Here is a 23,089-nt window from a genome sequence, read left to right as displayed (position 1 = left end):
AAAAAAGTTGTGCTGTGAAATTTGAATATTTTGTAACATTCTAAATGTCACTACTATCGTTTTGATCAATGTATGCACCCTTGCTATTAAGGAATTATTTAAAAAAAAGTCCTACTGACCCCAAACATTTGAACTGTAGTGTATGTAATTAGTTAGTTGGAATGGTTTGGAGGTGACTAAAAGATCTGTTCAGAAGAGAACTATTCCCTCTGGAATTTCCTATGGTATTTAGAAGAGTGTTTTTTTTTGTTAGCCTGCTGCTGACAAGTTGCTACTGTACATCATGGCTACAACTAGCACAAAAATGTGAGCTATGTACTTAAATAGCAACTTGTTAGCCACTTAAGTTTTTAAAGGTCACAAAATTCATGTTTGATGTTTTGACTGTGCACTTGCTGTAGAACAAAACCGCAAAATCAGTCTTTACCTTAGACTTTTTTCCCCTCAGAATTGAAATCATTCTAAAAACACTCAGGACATTCCCATAGTGAATTAGCCTTCCAAACTGTCCTGCAAATTGATGTGACTCTAAAACAGTGGTTCTCAACCAGGAGGTCTCAACCCTGGTCCTGGAGGCACCCCAACACTGCACATTTTGCATGTCTCCTTTCTCTGACACACCAGTTTCAGGTCTTGGAGTCTCTACTAATGAGCTGATGACCTGAATCAGGTGTGTTTGATTAATGGGGCATGCAAAACGTGCAGTGTTGGGGTGCCTCCAGGACCAGGGTTGGGAACCACTGTGCTAGACGACCCCAGCAAATTTCCAAGTTGGTCTCAAGGTGACTAAACAGTATTTAAATAAAAAAATACTATTAGTATATTAAAATAATAAAAATATAATTAATAAATTAAAATGCTAAAAAAAAGTAAAGTCAAGCTGTAACCTAAAAACTAATTCTAATAATTATTTCTATAATATAATAAAAATAAAATGTATTTTTCTTTTCAGAAAATGCTTTTAATTGTTACAGATCTTCTTTATGCACCAAGAGCTTGTAACACTCCAAAGAGAAAGGAAAAAATGAAATTGCATCATATGACCCCTTTAAATTCAGAAAAAATGAATTGTTTAATTCATTTAATATATCAATATGCCAAGTTTCTGTTAGTAAGAAAGTTTGAAAAAAAAAAAAAAGCTTTGTCATAATTACAGCAGAAATATTGAAAATAGCTTATATCTGTGAGCCTTTGAGTATTGTGTTGGACAACAGGGGGCCGAAAAGGTTGAGATAACCAGATCACAGTTCTGGGGGAATGTCTTCATATTTTTAAATTTGATGAAAATGCAAGTCCAAAATCTCCACAAGATAAATCCAGAAAGTCAGCTCAAAATATTCCAATAGTGCAAAAAGGTTTGACATGAGTATCAAAAAGTAAATCCCAAAAGTCCACAAAGTTAATCCAGAAGGCATACAAAAAGTTCACAGGAATCCATTCAAAAACAAAAGAAATGTCAATGCTTCCAAAAAGTAATTACCATAGGTCCACAAAGTAAATCCATAAGGCATTCAAAAAGTTCTCAGGAGTCCATTTAAAAACAAAAGAAATGTCAATGCTTCCAAAAAGTAATTACCATAGGTCCACAAAGTAAATCCAAAAGGCATTCAAACAAATTCACAAAGAATATCTGTGAGTGACTCCAAACAGTTTCAAAGAGCACATGTCAAAAATTCAAAACAAAGGAACTATACCAGATGCACAAAGTTGTTTAAGGATAAATTCATTAAGCAGGGCATGAGAATGACCTAGACTTGGTCATGGCACGGGAAACACGGAGCAAAGTACTCAGGAGAAGGGTGGCTTAAATACACAACCAGAAACAAGGCACAGGTGACAACAATTAGACATAATGACAAAGACTGAAACCCAACAAAAAGGCAGTGGGGGCCTCTAGTGGCCAGAAATTAGTCCACCACCCTGACAGGACCCCCGATTCAGGGTCAAGGATGTCCCGGGAAGGGACCCAGGAGCATTCCTCTGGGCCATAGCCTTCCCAGTCCACCAGGTACTGAAGGGATCTCCATACGTGACGAGAGTCTAGTATCCAATGGACCGTGTAAGCAGGCTGGACCCCAGTGATCCGAGAACGAGGGGGAGGTCTGACTGGAAAGGAGAAGAAACAGCAGGTTTTAGTAAAGACACATTGAAGGTAGGATTATTTTTTTAGTGATGTAGACAAGAACAATCGGTTGGTAATTGGATTTACTTTCCTTGAAATATGGAAAGGACTGATGAAACGTTGAGTCAGCTTGCGGGACTCCACAAGCAGGCAGATTCTTAGTAGAGAGCAACAATGAGAGCGATGATGATTGACCTGGCATTGATACTGCTGAGAGGCTTGCAGAAGCTTGAGCCTAGCCTTCCTCCAGTTTAGGCGGCAGCATCGAACAAAGCGTAGAGCTGATGGAACCCCAACCTCTGCCTCTTGGTCAGGGAACAATGGGGGTTTAAACCCAAACTGGCACTCAAAGGGAGACATGCTGATTGCTGAGGAATGCAGAGTGTTATGAGCATACTCTGCCCAAATGACAAAAGATGCCCAGGATATCAGGTTGTTAGCTGTCATGAACCTCAGAGTGGTTTCTAGGTCCTGGTTCAGTCTCTCAGTTTGTCCATTAGACTCTGGGTGGAAACCGTAGAACAGACTCACCGTTGTCCCCAGCAGGCGACAGAAGGCATGCCAGAAGTGGGATGAAAATTGTGGTCCTCTGTCAGTGACGATGTCCTGTGGAAATCCCAAAGACCCGAAACACATGCTCAATGACAATTTCAGCAGTTTCCTTGGCAGAAGGTAACTTGGGCAAAGGGATAAATGTGCAAGCCTTTGATAATCAGTCGACTATTACTAGAATAGTGGTTTTACCTTGGGATGGTGGGAGTCCAGTAATGAAGTCCATTGAGAGGTGCAACCAGGGCTGTTGGGGAATGGGGAGGGGCTGTAGCAATCGTTAAGGGGATTGATGGAGTACTTTCCCCTGGTTGCAAGTTGGGCATGCAGCCACAATTGCCTGAGCATCTTCCTTAATTGAAGACGACCAAAACTTTCTTAGAAGGAAATCAAGGGTTTGAGTAGCACCGGGATGGCAGATAAGGTCAGAGCTGTGACCCCATTTGAGATCCTGGGAACAGAAAGTGCTCGGGACAAATAGACAATTAGCTGGTCCCCCTCCAGGGTCAGGTTCAGGTTCTTGAACTTGAGCCCTCCTTATTGTGGCTTCAATTTTCCATCTAACTGGAGCCACCACCTTGTTTGTTTGTTTGTTTGTGTTTAACACCAATCCAGCTTCTGTGGCTATTTTCATGGTGAGAAATATTAAGGCTGTATTATATAATGTTTTTATAATTTATTTTTGCTAAAAACTCCAAAACTATATTTGGCTTAACTCTGTTAAAAATCTCTTCAAAAGAGTTAACTGAATAAAAAAATTCTCAAAGAGTTAAAACCAGCTCAATCTAATGAAACATGCTTAATGGATAAAGGTATTCAGCAAAGAGAACATGTTGGAGGATCTTCCCCAAGTATTAAAAACTTGTGTGGAGCCACCACCTTAGAGCTAGGAATGATGAGACCTACTGGCTCCTCTTGACCAGTGGGTGAGAAAACTCGAGACAGGGACTCTGTTTTCAAATTCTTGGATCCTGGACGATGAAATAAACTGTTGAAAAACAGTGACCATCGAGCCTGGCGAGGATTGAGTTGCTTAGCCTGTTGGATATATTCCAAATTCTTGTGATCTGTGAGGACTAAGAACTGGTGTTGTGACCCTTCAAGCCAGTGCCTCCACACTTCTAGTGCTAGTTTGACCGCCAACAGTTCTCAATCCCCCACATCATAATTTCTTTCAGCAGGTGTTAATCGATGTGACAGGAAGACACAAGGGTGAAGCTTGTTGTCCCCCCTCACTGTGAGAGAATGTCTCCCACTCCCACATCCGAGGCATCAACCTCAACTACAAACGGCTTTTCAGGATCAGGGAGAGTCAGAATAGTAACAGTGGTGAAATGGCGCTTTACTTCCTTGAAGGCCTCCTCGGGCTCAGAGCTCCAGAGGAATTTAGAGGTTTTCCCTTTGGTGAGGGCTGAGAGAGGAGCTGCTACTGCACTAAAGTTCCATTCAAACTTGTGATAGAAATGTGCAAATCCCAAAAAACGTTGAGCCTCCTTCAAATTGGTGGGGGTAGGCCAATTGGTGACAGCCTGGACTTTTCTTGGATCCATCTGGATGATAACTGGGGTAATAATGAATCCCAGGAACTGCACCTCAGACACATGGAATTCACATTTCTCTGGCTTAATGTACAAGTGGTTATCCAGGAGGCGTTGGAGGACTTTTTTAACATGCTTTGTGTGTTCTTGCAAGGATCCCAAGAAAATCAGAATGTCATCTAGATAGATGAACACAAACTGGTTTAACATGTCATGAAGGACATCATTGATTAGGGCCTGAAAAACAGCTGGAGAATTAGTGAGTCCAAAGGGCATAACTTGATACTCAGGGGTGTTGAATGCCATTTTCCACTCATCCCCTTGCCTTATGTGCACCAGATGATATGCGTTGCAGAGGTCAAGTTTGGTAAAAATTGAGGCTCCTTGAAGCAACTCAAAGGCACAGGACATGAGGGGTAGAGGGTAGCGGTTTGAACCGTGATTTTGTTTAGGCCTCTGTAATACCGTATCAAGAAAAAATAAAGTCTTATATTCGGGACAATATGGTAAATGCATGGGCGAAGGCCACCATCTTTTTTGCCCACTAAGAAACCCCCCGCCCCAGCAGGGGAGGTTGAGGCCCGGATGAACCCTGTAGCGAGGGCTTTCTCAATATAACTGTCGATAGCTGCCCGCTCTGGAGGAGACGATGAAAAAATATGGTCTCTTGGGGGAATATTGCCTGGAAGCAGATAGATGGCACAATCATACGGCCGATGAGGTGGTAATGTGGTGGCCTTGCTCTTGCTGAAGACCTCCTTGTAAGGATGATACACAGGGGCACTCGAGAGAGGTCGAGGAGAAGCCATTGGAAGCCCAAGATTACAGGGAATACAGGAGACTGGATGAGATGGAAAGATATCTCCTCTTGGTGTTGAAGAATGGAGAGACGTAGTGGAAGTGTTTGGTGAATGATTTCTCCATGGCCCAAAGGTCTCATGTTGGACTAAGGCTGCCTCCTGATGAGCAACTGCCCCACGAAGGTCCTGGGCATGGTACGAATCAGCTGGGTCTATGTCTGGCCCAGTGTTTCTGTCAGAAATGTGTGGACAGGACTAGTGTGAAAACAATCAAAAGAGGTGGACCCAAATGTAGATAACCAGATCACAGTTCTGAGGGAATGTTTTCAGATCTTTAATTTGATGAAAATGCAAGTCCAAAACTCCACAAGATAAATCCAGAAAGTCAGCTCAAAATGTTCCAATAGTGCAAAAAGGTTTGACAACATTTTCTAAAAGTAAATCCCAAGAGTCCACAAAGTTAATCCAGAAGGCATACAAAAAGTTCTCAAGAGTCCATTCAAAATCAAAAGACATGTCAATACTTCCAAAAAGTAATTCCCATAGGTCCACAAAGTAAATCCATAAGGCATTTAAAAAGTTCACAAAGAAAATATGTGAGTGACTCCAAACAGTTTCAATGAGCACATAAAAAAAACAAAACAAAAAAAAAACAAAACATAAATCCATTAAGCAGAGCATGAGACTGACCTAGACTTGGTCATGGCACGGGAAACACAGAGCAAAGTACTCAGGAGAAGGGTGGCTTAAATACACGACCAGAAACAAGGCACAGGTGACAACTATTAGACGTAATGACAGAGACTGAAACCCAACAAAAAGGCAGTGGGGGCCTCTAGTGGCCAGAAGTAAGTCCACAACCCTGACAATGTATCTCTGTATGTTGCAGGGTGTTCATAGTAATTGTGGTGGGACTGCTGGTGGCATGGCTGGCAATCGACACACGAAAGCGCCCAGAGCAGCTCATCTCTTTTGGTGGTGTCTGTCTATTCATTATTGCCATATTTCTCTTCTCTGCACACAGAACCGCAGTGAGTAATAAAACACACATTCCTGCACACATGCTTTATTGAACGTGCTTATCTCAAAATGTATTTTTTAGACTTTGGATTTCCTACAAACCTTATCAGATTGTTGAGGATACACCTATTATTTACTAAGAATGAGACAGTTGTAGATGCTAAAGGAACATTGTTTAAATTAGTGTGGTTGTTAACGAAAATGTTGTTTGCATTAAATTCTGATTAGGTGAGCTGGAGGACAGTCTTCTGGGGACTCGGTTTACAATTTGCCATTGGCCTGTTTGTCATTAGGACAGAGCCTGGTCTTGTAGCATTTGAATGGCTTGGAAAGCAAGTTCAGGTATAATATAAAACATCATTATTATGATTTTTATTAAATTAGAAAAATGCAAAACAGGAGCATTTTCACAGACATTTGAACACCTCTGTATTGTGTAAACTAATATAATGTCCAGCATACTTTGAAAGATATCTCTCTAAATTAAGTTAATGTGTTACAATCTGTGGTAACTTATTACAACAAAACAATAATGATTGATTATTTAATCTGCAGGAGAGAAAGAAAAACAGAATTTGATATGGCTGCCATGTTCTAAATCCATATCTTTGTCCATGTTCTAAATCATGTCTTTCTTTCTTTTTTAGATATTTCTGGACTACACAAAAGCTGGTTCATCATTTGTGTTTGGAAACCTCATTGACAACATATTTGCTTTCCAGGTTAGTAATGGCACATACTTGACATGAAATGCATGGATGGGTTTATTTTTACTATTGAATGTTGCTCAATACTCACAGGCTCTGCCTATAGTGGTGTTCTTCAGCAGTGTAATGTCAGTGCTGTACTACCTGGGTTTGATGCAATGGATCATCACAAAGGTAAAAGTGAAACATCCAGTCTTGTGTTCATTTAACCTATGAGACTTTCAAGATATGTTCTTCATATACTGTATATTAATAAAGTATTTTTCTATGCCAAGATTTCCTGGGTAATGCAGGTAACGATGGGAACCTCCTCTACAGAGACTCTCAGTGTGGCAGGGAACATATTTGTTGGTCAGGTAATATTCTGTCATCATTCCTATAATGTACGTAATTATTAAAAAAATCAAATTTCTCAAATTAGTCTTAAAGCATTTCTTGACAAATTTATATGTGCATCAGTTTCTTGAAGGAGAAGCTCCTTTAACACAACAAAGCATTATAGCATTATTGATTGTAGCTCATTACTGTCATAATGTTGTAATGTTTAGATTTTTTTTCCAGACAGAGGCACCGCTCTTGATTCGGCCTTATTTAAAGGACATGACCAAATCTGAGATTCATGCTGTCATGACTGGAGGATTTGCCACCATTGCAGGAAGTGTTATGGGTGCATTCATCTCATTTGGGGTACGACAACATGTACTTCTTTTTATTATAAAATTCTTCCATGGAAAGCTGGAACGTTTAGTTCTTTAGTTTGCAGTTTGTTCATTTCTCTAAGGCATAATAAATCTCCTCTACACAGATTGATGCCTCGTCTCTGATTTCTGCATCAGTGATGGCTGCTCCATGTGCTTTAGCCATCTCCAAATTGTCCTACCCTGAAACTGAAAAGAGCAAGTTCACATCTAAGAGTCAGATTAAAGTTGATGGCGGGTGGGTTCTCCTGTTGAATATAAACTTTAGGTTTCTAAATATTGTATGTTGCATGTTAAAATGTTTTGTGTGTGTGTGTGTGTTCAGTGGTGAACAGAATGTCTTGGAAGCTGTCAGCGGTGGCGCATCTGCATCAATAGGACTTGTGGCCAACATCGCTGCTAACTTGATTGCTTTCCTTGCCATTTTGGACTTTATAAATGCTACTCTGAGATGGTTGGGAGGCATGGTGGGATACCCAGATGTCACTTTTGAGGTGTGTATTACCCAATCCTGTGTGGCTTTTTTGGTAAATGCATGTGTGTGTAGTACAGTTCAAAAAAGTTTGGGGTCAGTAAGACTTTTTATTGTTTTTTTCTCTTTTGCTTAGTATAGGGCTGCATATATTTGATCACAAATAGAGTAAAAACAGTAATTTTCTGAAATAATATTACAATTTAAAATAACTGTTTTCTATTTGAATTTATTTTAAAAAGTCATTTATTTATGTGATGGCAAAACTCAACTTTCAGCAGCCATTACTTCAGTCTTCACAAAACATTTCTGTTTTTGTGGAATTCGTAATACATTACTTCAGGATCCTTTGATAAATAGAAAGCTCAAAAGAACAGCATTTATTTGAAATAGAAATATTTTGTAACATCATAAATGTTTTCACTGTTACTTTTGTTTAAATTAACGCATCTTTGCTCTATAAAAATATAAACTGCCTCAAACCTTTGAATGGTAATGTACTTACATGTTACATCAAAACACATCATCATCCTTCATATTTTTATATTCAAAAGTGTTTTAAAAGAGTTGTTACCTTCAACTCCTCAGTTGATCTGCTCCTACGTGTTTATGCCGGTGGCCTTCATGATGGGAATTCCATACGAGGAGTCTTTTACAGTGGCTGAACTTATTGGCACTAAACTCTTCCTCAATGAGTTTATAGCCTATGAGAAGCTGTCAGTGCTCAAAAACAACAGACTTAATGGCATTTTAGAAGATGGTGTAGATAAAAGTTGGCTCTCAGTAAGTATTTATGTAATGTCTCATCAAATTGAGTATAAATACACAGTTAATAAACATAATAAATAGTCAAATGCATAATCTGAAAAGTATGTTGTCCAAACTGCTTGCAGATTCGATCAGAAATTATCTGCACCTATGCACTGTGTGGCTTTGCTAATTTCAGCTCTCTTGGTATTGTGATTGGAGGCCTGTGTGAGTATCTATTCAAAGCACTTGTATGAAGTGTGCTTTAATGATTTTAGTGCTAATAATATGCCTTATGACTTCTTATCACCATTGTTCAGTATCACCAATTTTTGTAACATATCATTTACTGATTTGTTTTTTATTATTATTATTCCATAGCCTCTATTTGTCCACCAAAGAAGAGTGTCATATCTACTTTAGTGCTCAGAGCCTTGTTCACAGGCACATGTGTTTCCCTGATCAATGCCTGTGTTGCTGGTAAGCAATCTGTAATTATTAAAATCTGTTTTAACTTTTTATCAACACCACAGCTTTATCACCACACACCATTAAGTTAATTTAGCAGACATTTTTATTCAAAGCAGATTACGTTACACATTAAATGGATAGTCTCTATGAAGCCAGAACAGTGATGGGTTATGAATTGCCCCTTGCCAGGTTCAAACCTTTAACCTAATATGAGTAACCAGCACAGATTAACCACTATGCCACAGCCCCCCATCTGGTGGTTTTGATTAAGTACAATCTGATATTGAGTTAAGTTTAGCATTGTTCTGCCTGTAGGTATACTTTTCATTCCTCCGTTGGACTGTGTGGATCTGTTTCGAAATGCAGACTTCAATACCACTATACCTAACATTGAAACTTGCTGTTATGATCTTTTCAAAAGGTAAGGAAAGAGAATATTTTTGCATTGATTGTAGTGATCTGAAAGCACTCTGTATTGAAATGTTTAAAGGAATAGTTTACCCAAAAATGAAATTTTTTCCTGAAAATATATTCATCCTTAGGCCATCCAAGATGTAGATGAGTTTGCTTCTTCGTCAGAACAGATTTGGAGAAATTTTAGCGTCCCATCACTTGGATCCTTTGCAGTGAATGGGTGCCATCAGAATGAGAGTCCAAGCTGATAAAAACATCACAATAATCCACAAGTAATCAACATGACTCCAGTCCATCTATTAACATCAGAAGTGAAAAACTGTGATAACAAATCACATCAAGGCATTTTAACTTTAAACTGTTGCTTCAAACTAAAATATGAGTCCTCTATCATAATATTGCTTTCCTCAGTGAAAAAGTTGTATTGTTTTATTCAGGAGAGAAATATGCACAGATCAAGCACTGTTTACAAGCAAAAACAGTTCTAAACAAATATGTTGTTGGATTTTGGACTGGAGTCTTGTGGATTACTTGCAGCTTATTGTGATGTTTTTTTATGAGCTGCATGTGCAGTACTCTTTCTGACGGCACCCATTCACCGCAGAGGATCCATTGCCTAAGGATGAGTACATTTTCAGTAATTTGTTTTAGTTTTGGGTGAACTGTTCCTTTAATCTGGGAAATATTTATTTAGACTGCATCAATATAAAAATGTTTGTTTGTTTGCAGCACTATCAACAATGGAACAATTTCTTTCGAGGGGTCCTGGAGTAAAGTGAAAAATGCAACAATTTATTTTGCAAACTGTTGTGGTCTCTATCAGGAACCCGCTTGCCTGTAGTTTGTCCAATATGTAACGATACAACAATGCAGAAAACACCTCTGAACTAAATTATTTATTAAATTCACACATTTTGAAATGTATGTTAAGTATGTATGTGCAGAGTATGTTTGATTTTATTTAGTCATATAGCTATTCATACATAATTTCTTTATAGATGTAACAGTGTGTTAGCACAATGCACGTGCAAGTATTTTTATGTTCTGTAAATGCTGTAAATTTAATTCAATTGGTGTTGTTCCCTTTCATGGGAACTTCGAACTGCGTCCTCTAGGGGTCGCTATGGGTAACGCCTCGTCGTGACCCGTGTCTGAAGCATACATTGAAAAAACACCAACTCGTTGGCCGGCGACAGCCATGACGTCACTACCGGTGCGACTATAATATAAATAGGCGCCGGGAGCACACATCATTCTCTTCTTCGTCTTCATTGACTGTTTTGTTTGAAGCGTGCATTTCTGTGGTAAGAGCGATCTCTATTTATCTCATTATGGCGAGCACTAGCAAAGCATTTAAGGATGTGTGCATCCGTGTTGACGTTGTTTAACATCTGATGACACACACGATCTATGCGTTGTTTTGTTTGGGCAAAGAGCACGCACGCGATGCCTCCGAGGGGGCAATCGGCGTGCACTGCGAGCGTTTTTTTCAAAGAAAAAATAAAAAAAGCTCCGCTCTCGTTTGTCTCTCTTTTCGAGGAATGACGTCATGGCTGTCGCCGGCCAACGAGTTGGTGTTTTTTCAATGTATGCTTCAGACACGGGTCACGACGAGGCGTTCCCCATAGCGACCCCTAGAGGACGCAGTGTCTCGTTCCCTACTCAGGGAACCATGGTTACATAAGTAACCTGAGACGTTCTGTCTTATGTAAAGTTTATAATCATTTTTGTAATTTACATCCATTGACGTGATTGATATCAAGACATTGTGCTCTGCAGTGTTTCATTCTGACAGTTATGCTGGAATTGCTGTGAAAATATTACATTACAGGAGTAAAGCATAACCAATAAGGGCCAAAGGGCTCTTCGGTGAGGCAAGCAGTTTTTAAGATATGAAGCAATGGACTCTGCCTTTGGATGGTAAAATGAGTCAAAGAAGTTTCTGCTGCTATTTACACATTTATTTTACAAAAAAATGTAACACAACACAACAAAAACACCTAAAAAGCTCATCCTACAAACATACTGTATATCACTAATCTTCTCTCTCTAATCTACACTACAATCCATATAGTTTTTATAATATAAACCACTACACAGACCTTAGTATGCCCTATCTTATCATGTCTGACCACTATCTGTGGTAACCTTTCATATACATCTAAACAAGTACTCCATGGATATTTTATGAGTTAGTTTAGCATGAGCCTTTTTTTGCTAAATAATGGTTACTAAATCTTGTGAATGGGGTAAAATGTTTAGATCGTTACATTTATTTATTTATTTTGGTTATTTTCAATGAACATACATTTCAAAATATCAAAACCTGTAAACATTGAGCATTCAAACGTTTGGGGTAAGTCAGATTTCTGAATGTTTTGAAAGTAGTCTCTCATGCTCACAAAGGCTTTATTTAATCAAAAATACAGTAAAAAACAGTAATATGGTGAAAAAAATGGTCAAAATAGCTGTTTTATATTTTAACATATTTTAAAATGTATTCCTATGATGGCAAAGCTGAATTTTCATTTTGTGCTGCTTAATATTTTTGTGTAAACTGTGGTCATTTTTATCAGAATTCTTTGATAAATAGAAAGTTCAAAAGTACAGCATTATCTTTTGTAACATTAGAAATGTCTTTACTGTCACTCTTGGTCAATTTAATGTATCTTTGCTGAATAAAACTATAAATATCTGACCCCAAACTTTTTAATGTTAGTATAATATATACTGTATATATAGTCCATTTGTGTGAAGTTGGAGGGTTCCAGAGATAGATGACGCATGAACAGTCTGAAAGGTCAGTAGTAAATGGCTTTACTGTGACAATAAAGCACATGATTTTCCCTCTTCTAGGAGACACATTTAAGATGAAAACACAACTGCATTGATTATGACACTAATACTTTGCCCATATACAACCAATATCGGTGCACTGGTGTTGCAGATTAACGGCCATTTCCTTAAAAGCAGAACAATTCACCATAAAAAGCACCTCAGCGACCGCTACGGAAAAAAGCTGCATTTCTACACAACTGAGACACATACATCACAGATGTTTGAGGAATCCTTGAAGAGTCCCTCTCTCACGGTTCCTCAGTCATATAAACTTGACATAGGAACATTTGAATAAATCATAAAGTTCCAGAGTCTATCTGAAAACATTGTTAATCTGTCTACAGGCAGCCAGGTTTAGTATTTTTCTTTAGTCTTAAAAAGGGGATTGCCTCAATTCAGCTCTTAAAAATAAAATGAAGGTTCTCTCCGGAGGTATTGATGGTGACTTATAGCTGCAAAGCAGTTCACAGTAATATTAAAAATGGCCAGACACCTCTGGTCATTCACTCTTTTACTATCCTTGTTTCTTTATAGACATTTCTTCCTTATTTGTTGCATTTTAGACACTATGTGCAAAGTCAATTGACAGAATCCATTTACTGGAAGCCATTTGTCCTGTACAACAGTAGCTATAGATAATTACACAGGCTCCAAACTAAAGTTTGGTGAGAAAATCAAAAAAGTATGCCGTAGTTGCTTTGCAAGTTGTTTCCAAGAGCTCTAGTCCTTCTTTCTACCTCATCCTGACAGTTTTTGGGACCTCCACAGCTTTGTGTTTGGTGGTGGAATTGCTCTCCCCAGCTTCACCTGTCTTTTTAACCACTTTGGGGCTAGACGTGCCTTTCCTGGTGGACTGTGGGCTGGTTCCTTTCTTCTGAAGCTGAGGGCTGGATGAGCCTGTTACGCCCCTCTTGGCCAGTAGAGGGCTCCTGGAGGTCTTTATTTTAGGCTGTGCTAGAGATTCCATTGGCTTTAAGGGTCTTAGGCCGAAAAGTCCACAGTAAAAATTACATTGATGTTGAGTAATGAACTGCTCGATTATCTTTGGAGATCCTTTATCTGTGAGGCCTTGATACCTGCAGCAGACATAAAAATATTAGTCTCTCCAAGAAAAAAAAAACTGAAGAAGTGGAAATATCAGAAAAATTGTTAAACAATATAATCTCTTAGTAAAATGTACCAACCCTTTAGACTTAGTAACAATTTTAATGCTTGTAATCTTTGAATCGACACCTGAAACACACAAGAGTTTATTTTATACTATTATATTTATATATATTTAGGAATATTTTAAAATGGAGTACTTAGCAACTTACTCAAAAGTACAAGTAAATATCTCTTTACCTTCTAACCGGGTAACCAGGAGGTTTCCATTGGTCCATTGATGGATCCAGTGCTGGAAAGTGCAACACTTCTGCTCCACCTCAGAGGTGGCTCTGGCGACCAGTCTTCCTGTGCTGTCCATCAGACAGTATTTCACATACACACCATTCAGATCAGTCTCTACTGTAGCATATGGAATTGTATTGGCAGGTCGATACATCAGGTGAAGGGGGATGACTCTGAATTTATTTAGAGAAGCAAAGAAGTCTGAAATTAGATCATTTTGACATAATCTCTTATTTGTAGCCACATGCATTGCATAGAAATGTCTTTTAGTCAATATTACTTCATAGACCTACTCTAATGAGAATCCAAAGTTTTCAATCACTCTGGCCTCAGCTGCAAATATTTTGCAGTACTCTCGAACGGTATTTTGGATTTTACAGTCCTGAGGATAAGAAGAAGAAAAAAAAGTAACTTGGAAAATATCTATACTGAAAATCTCTGTGGTAAAAAATACACTGAACAAAATTATTTTTCATGAGCTGAACTCAAAGATCTAAGACTTTTTCTATGTACACAAAAGGCCTATTTCTCTCAAATATTGTTCACAAATCTGTCTAAATCTGTGTTAGTGAGCACTTCTCCTTTGCTGAGATAATCCATCCACCTCACAGGTGTGGCATATCAAGATGCTGATTAGACAGCATGATTATTGCAAAGGTGTGCCTTAGGCTGGCCACAATAAAAGGCCACTATAAAATGTGCAGTTTTATCACAGCACAATGCCACAGATGTCGCAAGTTTTGAGGGAGCGTGCAATTGGCATGCTGACTGCAGGAATGTCCACCAGAGCTATTGCCCGTGAATTGAATGTTCATTTCTCTACCATAAGCCCATCCAACCGGCCTCACAACCGCAGACCACATGTAACCACACCAGCCCAGGACCTCCACATCCAGCATCTCCAAGATCGTTTGACACCAGCCACTCGGACAACTGCTGCAACAATCGGTTTGCATAACCAAAGAATTTCTGCACAAACTGTCAGAAACCGTCTCAAGGAAGCTCATCTGCATGCTCGTCGTCCTCATCGGGGTCTCGACCTGACTGCAGTTCGTCGTCGTAACCGACTTGAGTGGGCAAATGCTCACATTCGATGGCGTCTGGCACTTTGGAGAGGTGTTCTCTTCACGGATGAATCCCAGTTTTCACTGTACAATCAACGTTGTGGATCGAGTGGCCCATGGTGGCGGTGGGGTTATGGTATGGGCAGGCGTATGTTATGGACAACGAACACAGGTGCATTTTATTGATGGCATTTTGAATGCACAGAGATACCGTGACGAGATCCTGAGGCCCATTGTTATACGACAGCGTGTTCTAGTTCCTGCCGATATCCAGCAACTTCGCACAGCCATTGAAGAGGAGTGGACCAACATTCCACAGGCCACAATCAACAGCCTGATCAACTCTATGCGAAGGAGATGTGTTGTACTGCGTGAGGCAAATGGTGGTCACACCTGATACTGACTGGTTTTCGGACCCCCCAATACAGTAAAACTGCACATTTTAGAGTGGCCTTTTATTGTGGCCAGCCTAAGGCACACCTGTGCAATAATCATGCTGTCTAATCAGCACCTGTGAGGTGGATGGATTATCTCGGCAAAGGAGAAGTGCTCACTAACACAGATTTAGACAGATTTGTGAACAATATTTAAGAGAAATAGGCCTTTTGTGTACATAGAAAAGTCTTAGATCTTTGAGTTCAGCTCATGAAAAATGGGGGCAAAAACAAAAGTGTTGCATTTATAATTTTGTTCAGTGTACATGAGCTGCTTTTTTCCCATACAATTATAATACAAGCTCCAACAAGACCATAAAAAACAAAAGTATCAAAAAATGGAGGTATGATTGTGTGCTAATGATTGAATATTTAAATTATTCACAATTGAAATCTAATCTCACTGGTTTCGCCACATCATGATCAGTCATGTAATGTACAAGTTTAAAAAATACACATTTTTAAAACAAGGATTTAGAACTTGACCACCATCGTTCTGACCACTTTCATGATACATCTATGGTCCTTTTTGGAGCTTAGCAGTATAAATAACCACTTTCCCCAATGTTTTCTTTTTATAGTTTTTGCTGTGTCAGTATCAATTGAATATAATGTAAATTGTGATCCACTAAGACTCTAACCTCTTTGGTGATCTCTAGATTTCTCTCGGCCAGGTTGCTCTCCTCCTTGGCCCCATATGCGATGGGATTTCTTACTTTAGTGATGCATGTGCTGCCTGACTCAAAGACAGGGTCCAAACCATAGATGACCTTTGCCCTGCAGGTCTTGTGTACGCATCCCTCTCCAATCTGAAACTCTGCTGTCATGATGCGACCAAAGAATTTATCACCCCAGTAACCCGAGTCTGCCAGGCCTTTGGTGAACATCATTGGTGTCATCTCAATCTCTTCTCCAACTGAGAAGACAGAAATACAGCACAGAAAATCCAATGTAGGTAAACAACAAAAATCTTGTGTAATTTGTAGCAATAAACACACTCGATTTAGCCCAGAAGTCTTACCTTCTAAATCTTCCCTTAAGAAAAATTCTGCCAGGACTGCCCAAAAAAAGAAACAATGTCAAAGTGAACATAATAAATAATACATTAGCAGATTTTTGCTTATTAATGGACCAATGAGTTATAAATTACTGTCTGCGCTGAGTAAGTAATCTGTGATGTCAGTCCCATATTCATTCATGATTGAGCAGCCATATACTCCACAGTCTCTGCTGGAAGCCTGGACTATGGCCAGGGCCAGTGGACTCTCATCCCCAGCACTGAGAGAGAGGGGAAGAGATGTAAATTAAATGTAATCAAAGGCACTTTACAATTATACAAAATACACTGATATTCTAATAGACTTCTTAAAGTATATTAGAGTAAATTATAGAGTCAAAGCATAGTAAATGAACCAAGCCTAAAAAGTTGAAGAAGTTATTAGTCTTATATACAGTACATATACACATACGTACATACATATATACATACTGTACACTTTTTACAACCCTATTTTATGCTCTATTAATGGAAAGTGGCACAAACTTACAGCCACTTGAGGGCAGTGTGTTACAAACACAAGCACAGATGACGCATTTCAGGGTGTATGCGTGCGAGTACGGCGTCATCGTGCTGATACAGCACTGTGAGAAACAAATTTAGATTTTAATATCCCCTGATGGTGCAATTGAGCAGTGTTGGGTTACATACTCTCTGACTAGAGCATCACCAGTAACAGCTGTGGTGTTCATGGTCAAATACAAATAAGTGAATGACGAGTCCACAAAGCAGTTAACAATATTGCTAACTTTTCAGGTTTACAGCATTAAAACGCCTCTTGGGGTATAATAAGCAGTAACATATGCACACTATCATAGCGAAATATTTGTTATATGTCAACATTTCAGTCATTTGTTCAAATATGTAGAAAAATGCCTGTAAGGCTGTATTCGGATTTTTCTATCAACAGTAACTTTTAACTTGAAATCTCACTGTCTTTTTTACCCTGTTGTTTTAAGCTTGGTTTAGGTTTTTGGCTGTGTTGAAAGATTACAGGGGAATTTACCGTCTTTCCGTCTCCACAATTTCCTCTTCGTCTCTGTACCACTTGATGATGGAGTCACTAAGAATGTTAAAAAACTGGCACCACAGCTTCAAGTGGCCTGAGGCATCTGAGAAGGCCTCACCCCTAATCTTGCGGATAACCTGAGGAGCTGAATGGAAAGAGGATCAGGGGTAATTTGACAGAGGCAACAAGTTAAAGATATGTAGTGTTTACTCTTCCCCCATTCAGACATCCCCCTACGTCTTGGTGTCACCATGATAATGTCTGAACAGTGCAAAATTAGAACACTTGCTTAGAAAGAAGGAGAATAACTAGAATGAAGGCCTAAATACAAACCAATGTCATGCATACAGATATATACAGATATTTTAATGGCTTATGTTGGTACCAAACTTTAGTGGTATCAAAAATTGGGGGCTTGTCCGGGATCTGACCAGCTAACAGAATTGTTATTTAATTCTTGTGCAGTTTTGACAACCATTTTTTAATAGATATGTAAGATTTCAATAGGTTCCTGCTGGAAAACTGCAATCAACAGCAATCAACCAGTATAAAAATACATATGTGTTACCTTTGAAGGGGTCCAGCTTCTCCTTTTCTGCTGGTTTGCTTTCTGTCTTTGTGCTGTCTGTCACCTCTGCCGTCTCCTCCTTAGGTTTTGGCATGTCCAGCGTGGCCTTGCGTCGGGCCATCAATGGCGAACGTCTTTCTGTGGGTGGTGTTTGCTGCCCACTTTGAAGTTGCAGGAAAGCCGCCCTGCGAGCCTGACTGGGTGACATATACGGACTATCCCTCTTACCCTGGGTGTCAGATCCCTCATCCTCAGACTTGGTTTTAGCGAGGTAGATTTTGCGGCGAGCACCAGAAGCCAGCTCCTCGGGGGTGGCTGAAGGTATTAGGGTGAGACTGTCTCGTCGCTTCATCTTTGGGCTACTCTCACAGGACAGAGTGGATGTGGGTGTACTTCCTCCACTCTCTTCCCCCTTCTTCTCACTTCCATCCACTGATGCAGCTGAGATGGACCCCTGATTCTCTAAGTTTGGGTTATTCTTTGCCATTAGCCTTCGCAAACTGGCAGGACTTAGTGGAGGGAGTGTAGGTCCCACAGGGGTTGTTAGGCTAAGTTTCTCTATGGAAGGTTTGTCTTTTTGAAGCCTGTCAGATTCAGATTCTACCTTTGTGTCTTTCGGCTGGGGAAACTTATCTGGGTCTTGGTTAGTAATACTAGGCAGAGTTTTTGTAGACATATCTGGACTCAGCTGGGACATGAGCTGCTCTTTTGGTTTCTCAGAAATAGCAACTGGACCATGTTGATTGCTTTCACTTTTTAGCATAGTAACTGAAGTCTCAGAGTCATCTTTTTTGCTATCGGTGTGCCTTTCTGCATTTGTGACAGAAATGGGAGGAATATCTTGTGAGATTACTATGCCAGGAAGTGAGGGGTGGCTTTGAACAAGAGTTTGCTCTTTTTTAAGAGTGGTTGTGTTGTCATCAGCACATGCTATGTTGATTATAGGGATATTACTGTCATCTTCCCTGCCCCACCCAGTGTTGATACTTCCTTGTTCTTCTCCACCTCTCATTCTTGCTTCTAGATTTTGTGTTCTCTCCACAGAAGGGGATGATTGAGTGTTCCTTGCCACACCCAAAAGATCTGGAATAACTAAGGCACTGTTGGAGGTTGATTCACCTGATGCTCTAGTGGTATCATCCATTTGTCTTTCCTTTTCTCGAAATATCTGTGCCACCTCTTGTGTTAAAGGTTGCATGACTCTCTCAGGCTCTAATTTCAGAATTTCACTTCTAGGTGCAATAACAGGTTCTTCATGTTTGACTCTTTCTGGCAATGTGACCTTGATTTCTGGGATGAGTGGCGTAGATCTCTTTTTTGCCACATTCTTGATGACGGTTTCTCTTGTGTCAGGGAGTATTATGATTGGTTGGACTGCTGGTTGGTCCTTCTCGGTCAAACGTCTCTCTGCTTGTGCTTTTGTAAGGAGTTTTGGTTTATTTACTTTGTATGGCTTCGGTTGAGTTTCTATAACCTCAGTTTCACCTCGTCTTGGACTTTTGGGGATCTCCATCTCTGGAATTACAACAGATGCTTCTGTCTCTGGAACAACATTATTGTTTCTCTTAACATCATCTTTCTTTGGTTGACTGGAATCATCCTTTAGTTTTTCAGCATTAACATTGTCTTTTTCTTCTGTGCTTTCTTCACCACTATGTTTTCCCTTTTCTTCAGCACTCCCACCCTGACTTGGAATGCTTTTATTATGCTCCATATTAAAATCATTCACTTTAGCAGAGTCAGCTGCAACTTCTTTATTCTCTGTGAAACTAACATTTAGTGCTGGCATTGATTTTTCATCTGGTTTAAAATCCATTTCCATTGCACTCTCAGACACAAGAGCAACGGAATCCCCTTCTTGAATTAGCCCCAATGCTGGTGACAATGAATTCTGATCATTAATTTCATATTCTCTTTCATTCACTACAACTACAGGAAGGACTGACTCTTTTATGACAAAGTCACTCACCGACTCATTTTTTCCTGCAGTGTAAGATTTCCCTTCTATTGCATCATTCATCTCCTCTTTATTTTTCCCTGTCAGGGAACCTCCCTCTAGCGTTTTCATAACACTTTCCTCCTCCATATTAGGAATTACTTTCTCGTTTGGCTCTTTGCTCTCTTCTACTCTCAGCTCCGCTGACTGGGACTCATTGTGCACTTCGGTAGGGACAAAGTCGGCAAACTGTGAAAACTGAGACTCTGGCTGGCTCTCACAACACTGCGTGCTTTCCAGGTCTGCCATGATGAGGTCTGTCAGGGGGGCATCTGAGCCCCCCTGTTCCTCTAAATTATGCATTTCCTCAGCATCTCGCATGACCTCATCTGCAGGATAGGTAAATTCCAGCCTTTCAGTCTCGAATGGAGGATTGGCCAAGCCCACAGAGCCAGGAACATCAGTGTCACTAGGTTTAGTATGGTCACCTGTAGCCTTAAGACATAAACAGTTGCTTGTTAAATAACTTGTGGCTTCACAACACTGAATCCACTGCACAGATTGGACAGTTTTAGATTGTCCTCTTGGCATGCACTGGATCTTAATGTTTATAGAATAGGATATTAATTATGGGATATTAATAAAAAAGTAATTGTAATTGATTTGCTCCTAGGATCATAAAATCAATAACTGAGGTTTTGTAAAGTTTATAAAAGCTTAGAATTTTGATCATTGATGTATAGTTTTATACACCACTGATGTATAGTACAGTCATGTTTACGATAAAAAATGTTGTATTTATTGAATAAGCATACACCTTAACTATATTTTTGTCATTTGGTTTGTTTACTTGTTTTTTAAGCTGTTATATTTGAAACTATGTACAAATTTGTACACTCAGACTACAAATCTTGTGCAACTTTCCATGTATGTAGAAGGAAAACAACATAATATTTATGAACTGTAAGGACAACTTGACAACACCCCTGTATGACAAGTGACACATGATATAACTAACACCACAGAAATCACATTAGTAAAACACTTAATATTACTGAAGTTTAAGTTACTGATCAGTATACACCTAATGCCAATGTTTTTAATTTTCTAATAAAATGTGTAACATTCTAGCTTAGGAAAAAATTGTGATTTTGCCACAATTCTTTGTTTCATTGTGGAAAGTGATATGTACTATAGTGACATGTGAATTGTTTTCAATATTTTGAGAACAGGGTGAATTTTCATTTCATGACAACTATATATATAGTTATAACTGTATAAATAACTTTAAACTATATATATATGTCACTTTCACTTTACTTTTATAACCATATTACATTGTATATTACATATTACAACATAAGTTTACAGTGTTATCAGTGTATATCAGTTTACAATGATATAATGTTACGATTATTGAAACATTTAATTGTAAAAAAAAAAACTGAAAATGGAGTGGCATTTCAGTAGTGACAGAAGTAGCTTGTCACATTTATAGACCGTTCCTACGAGAGCTTTCTTCTAACAGAAGTTCCTCTGTTGTGATTCAACACGCAGAGTTCAGATGAATGTGCAGGGTTCCTCTAACTGACACACCACAACAACTACCATTAACTTCCCACGAGACGCTAGGGTGGTTGCACTTCCACATTACATAGGAAATAAAACAGCTGAATGTGTTACATGCCAGGTGCAACGCTGTCACATGTTTGTCCTGTCTGAGACTGAGCACATGTGAATCAATTAAAGGTGACATTCACCCGGTTGGCTAACAAACATGAATTCATTACTAGCATTTATCCGTGTCTGGTTTTAAGCAATGATGCAATCACTGTGGTTCCACATGCCTTTCTAACAGCCTCATTTCTCTCTAATCTTCAGCCATGGCATTTAAAAAATCATGTGAGGGCTAACAGAACCTCTGCCATGTGCACATTCTTGCCAAGAAAGAAGCTCAACTACTGTCTACAGTTGCATGCACAGTAAGTAAACATGTTTGTAATAAAATCTAAAACTAAAATGAATAATAGGGCATCTTGGGCACTTAGTCATCCATTATACATAGAGAGACAAAGGTTTTACATGCAAGTGGAACATTTTCAGTAACGGTGAATTGTCAGCTGACTTTGGTTTCTCTGACATAATGTATACAAGTTTAGCAGTCAGTAAACTCTCTTTGTATGGTATGGCTTCTCTCAGCACAGATTAGAAACAGGTTTATTTTAAGACACGGGGAACCAAAGAATCTTGAAAATGTGAAGAGGTTTTGTCTTCTTGTCCAGCAACTGTCCTTCATCATGTCCTGACCGTCACTAACATTAAAACATGTCCAAGTCAACACGAATATGTCAAGGAATTTGTAAATCCAAGTATAAAAAGTTGCGCACAACCCACAAACCCACAAACCCACACAGGGCTCAGGTGCAGGACAAAAAAAAGTCAAACTATAACAAAGATACATTTATATTTGTATTTTTATATTTGTATATTTGTATTTTTGTTAAGGAATTAGTAAATCCCATTTCATGTTGATTTTAAGAATACTAGTTGCTCCCAATGAGTAAATACAATTTTTTAAAAGTGAATTTGTCATGTCCCCTTATGACATTCTGTTGTTCTTAGGGTCTGCTGACTCATGAAAACGCATTCTCTAACTATTCTAGATAAGCTAAAAATCCAGCTAGTCTGACTCATGCTCACTCTGCACATTATTGATTGTCCTTTTAAAGGGCCAATGGGCCTTATTCAAAGTCCTGGGAGAGAGCCGTAAATAAGACAAAAGCAGAGCACAGAAATTTTTTTTTGGTGTTGTGAGAAGTTGAAAAGTTTGGGATCACTAAGATTTTTTGTTCGAACGACATCGATACTTTTAATAAGCAAAGTTTCATTCAAATAATTAAAAGTGACAGTAAAGACCTTTCCCTTGCTACAAAAGAATTCTGGTTCAAATAAATGCAGGATTCATTAAAGAAGTATCATGGTTTCCACAAAAATATTAAGCAGCACAACTGTTTTCAACATTTTCTTGAGGAGTAAATCATCATTTTAGAATGATTTCTGAAGGATCATGTCATACTGAAGATGGGAGCTAAAAGAAATTTGGATTTGCCATCACAGGAATAAATTATATATATATATATATATAAACAGTTTTTTAATATTGTAATAATATTTCACAATATTACGGTTTTAATTGTATTTGTATCAAATAAATGCAGCCTTGGTGAGCTTGAGAGACTTCTATCAAAAACATTAC

The 23,089-nt window shown here is 38.9% G+C and overlaps 2 protein-coding genes across 3 annotated transcripts in view; one reads left to right on the top strand and one right to left on the bottom strand.

Moving 5' to 3' along the window:
- Positions 1 to 2,723: 2,723 nt before the first annotated feature.
- Positions 2,724 to 10,442, top strand: LOC107709801 (sodium/nucleoside cotransporter 2-like). The gene is made up of 14 exons (XM_016514421.1): positions 2,724 to 2,794; positions 5,899 to 6,040; positions 6,258 to 6,371; positions 6,677 to 6,751; positions 6,830 to 6,910; positions 7,012 to 7,092; positions 7,298 to 7,423; positions 7,542 to 7,672; positions 7,760 to 7,928; positions 8,495 to 8,689; positions 8,800 to 8,881; positions 9,035 to 9,133; positions 9,440 to 9,545; positions 10,268 to 10,442. Exons 1-14 carry the CDS (start codon positions 2,724 to 2,726, stop codon positions 10,377 to 10,379), a joined length of 1,584 nt encoding a protein of 527 aa, XP_016369907.1. The 3' UTR covers positions 10,380 to 10,442.
- Positions 10,443 to 12,216: 1,774 nt separating this feature from the next.
- Positions 12,217 to 23,089, bottom strand: part of LOC107709808 (alpha-protein kinase 3-like) — a 29,652-nt gene continuing 18,779 nt past the window's right edge. For both annotated transcript variants that reach the window (XM_016514434.1, XM_016514435.1), the window contains exons 9-15: positions 16,414 to 16,541; positions 16,285 to 16,320; positions 15,905 to 16,179; positions 14,059 to 14,147; positions 13,721 to 13,938; positions 13,561 to 13,609; positions 12,217 to 13,452 (exon numbers count right to left, since the gene is read on the bottom strand). In XM_016514434.1, the coding sequence (XP_016369920.1) occupies positions 13,110 to 13,452; positions 13,561 to 13,609; positions 13,721 to 13,938; positions 14,059 to 14,147; positions 15,905 to 16,179; positions 16,285 to 16,320; positions 16,414 to 16,541 (1,138 nt within the window). In that variant the 3' untranslated portion in view covers positions 12,217 to 13,109. The remainder of the gene's footprint in view (positions 13,453 to 13,560; positions 13,610 to 13,720; positions 13,939 to 14,058; positions 14,148 to 15,904; positions 16,180 to 16,284; positions 16,321 to 16,413; positions 16,542 to 23,089) is intronic.

Source organism: Sinocyclocheilus rhinocerous, unplaced genomic scaffold, assembly GCF_001515625.1.
Source record: "Sinocyclocheilus rhinocerous isolate Xijiao unplaced genomic scaffold, SAMN03320098_v1.1 scaffold1258, whole genome shotgun sequence".
NCBI classification, from domain to species: Eukaryota; Metazoa; Chordata; class Actinopteri; order Cypriniformes; family Cyprinidae; genus Sinocyclocheilus; species Sinocyclocheilus rhinocerous.
The sequence above is the reverse complement of the archived record's forward strand: the minus strand, read 5'-3'. Positions and strand labels throughout refer to the sequence as shown.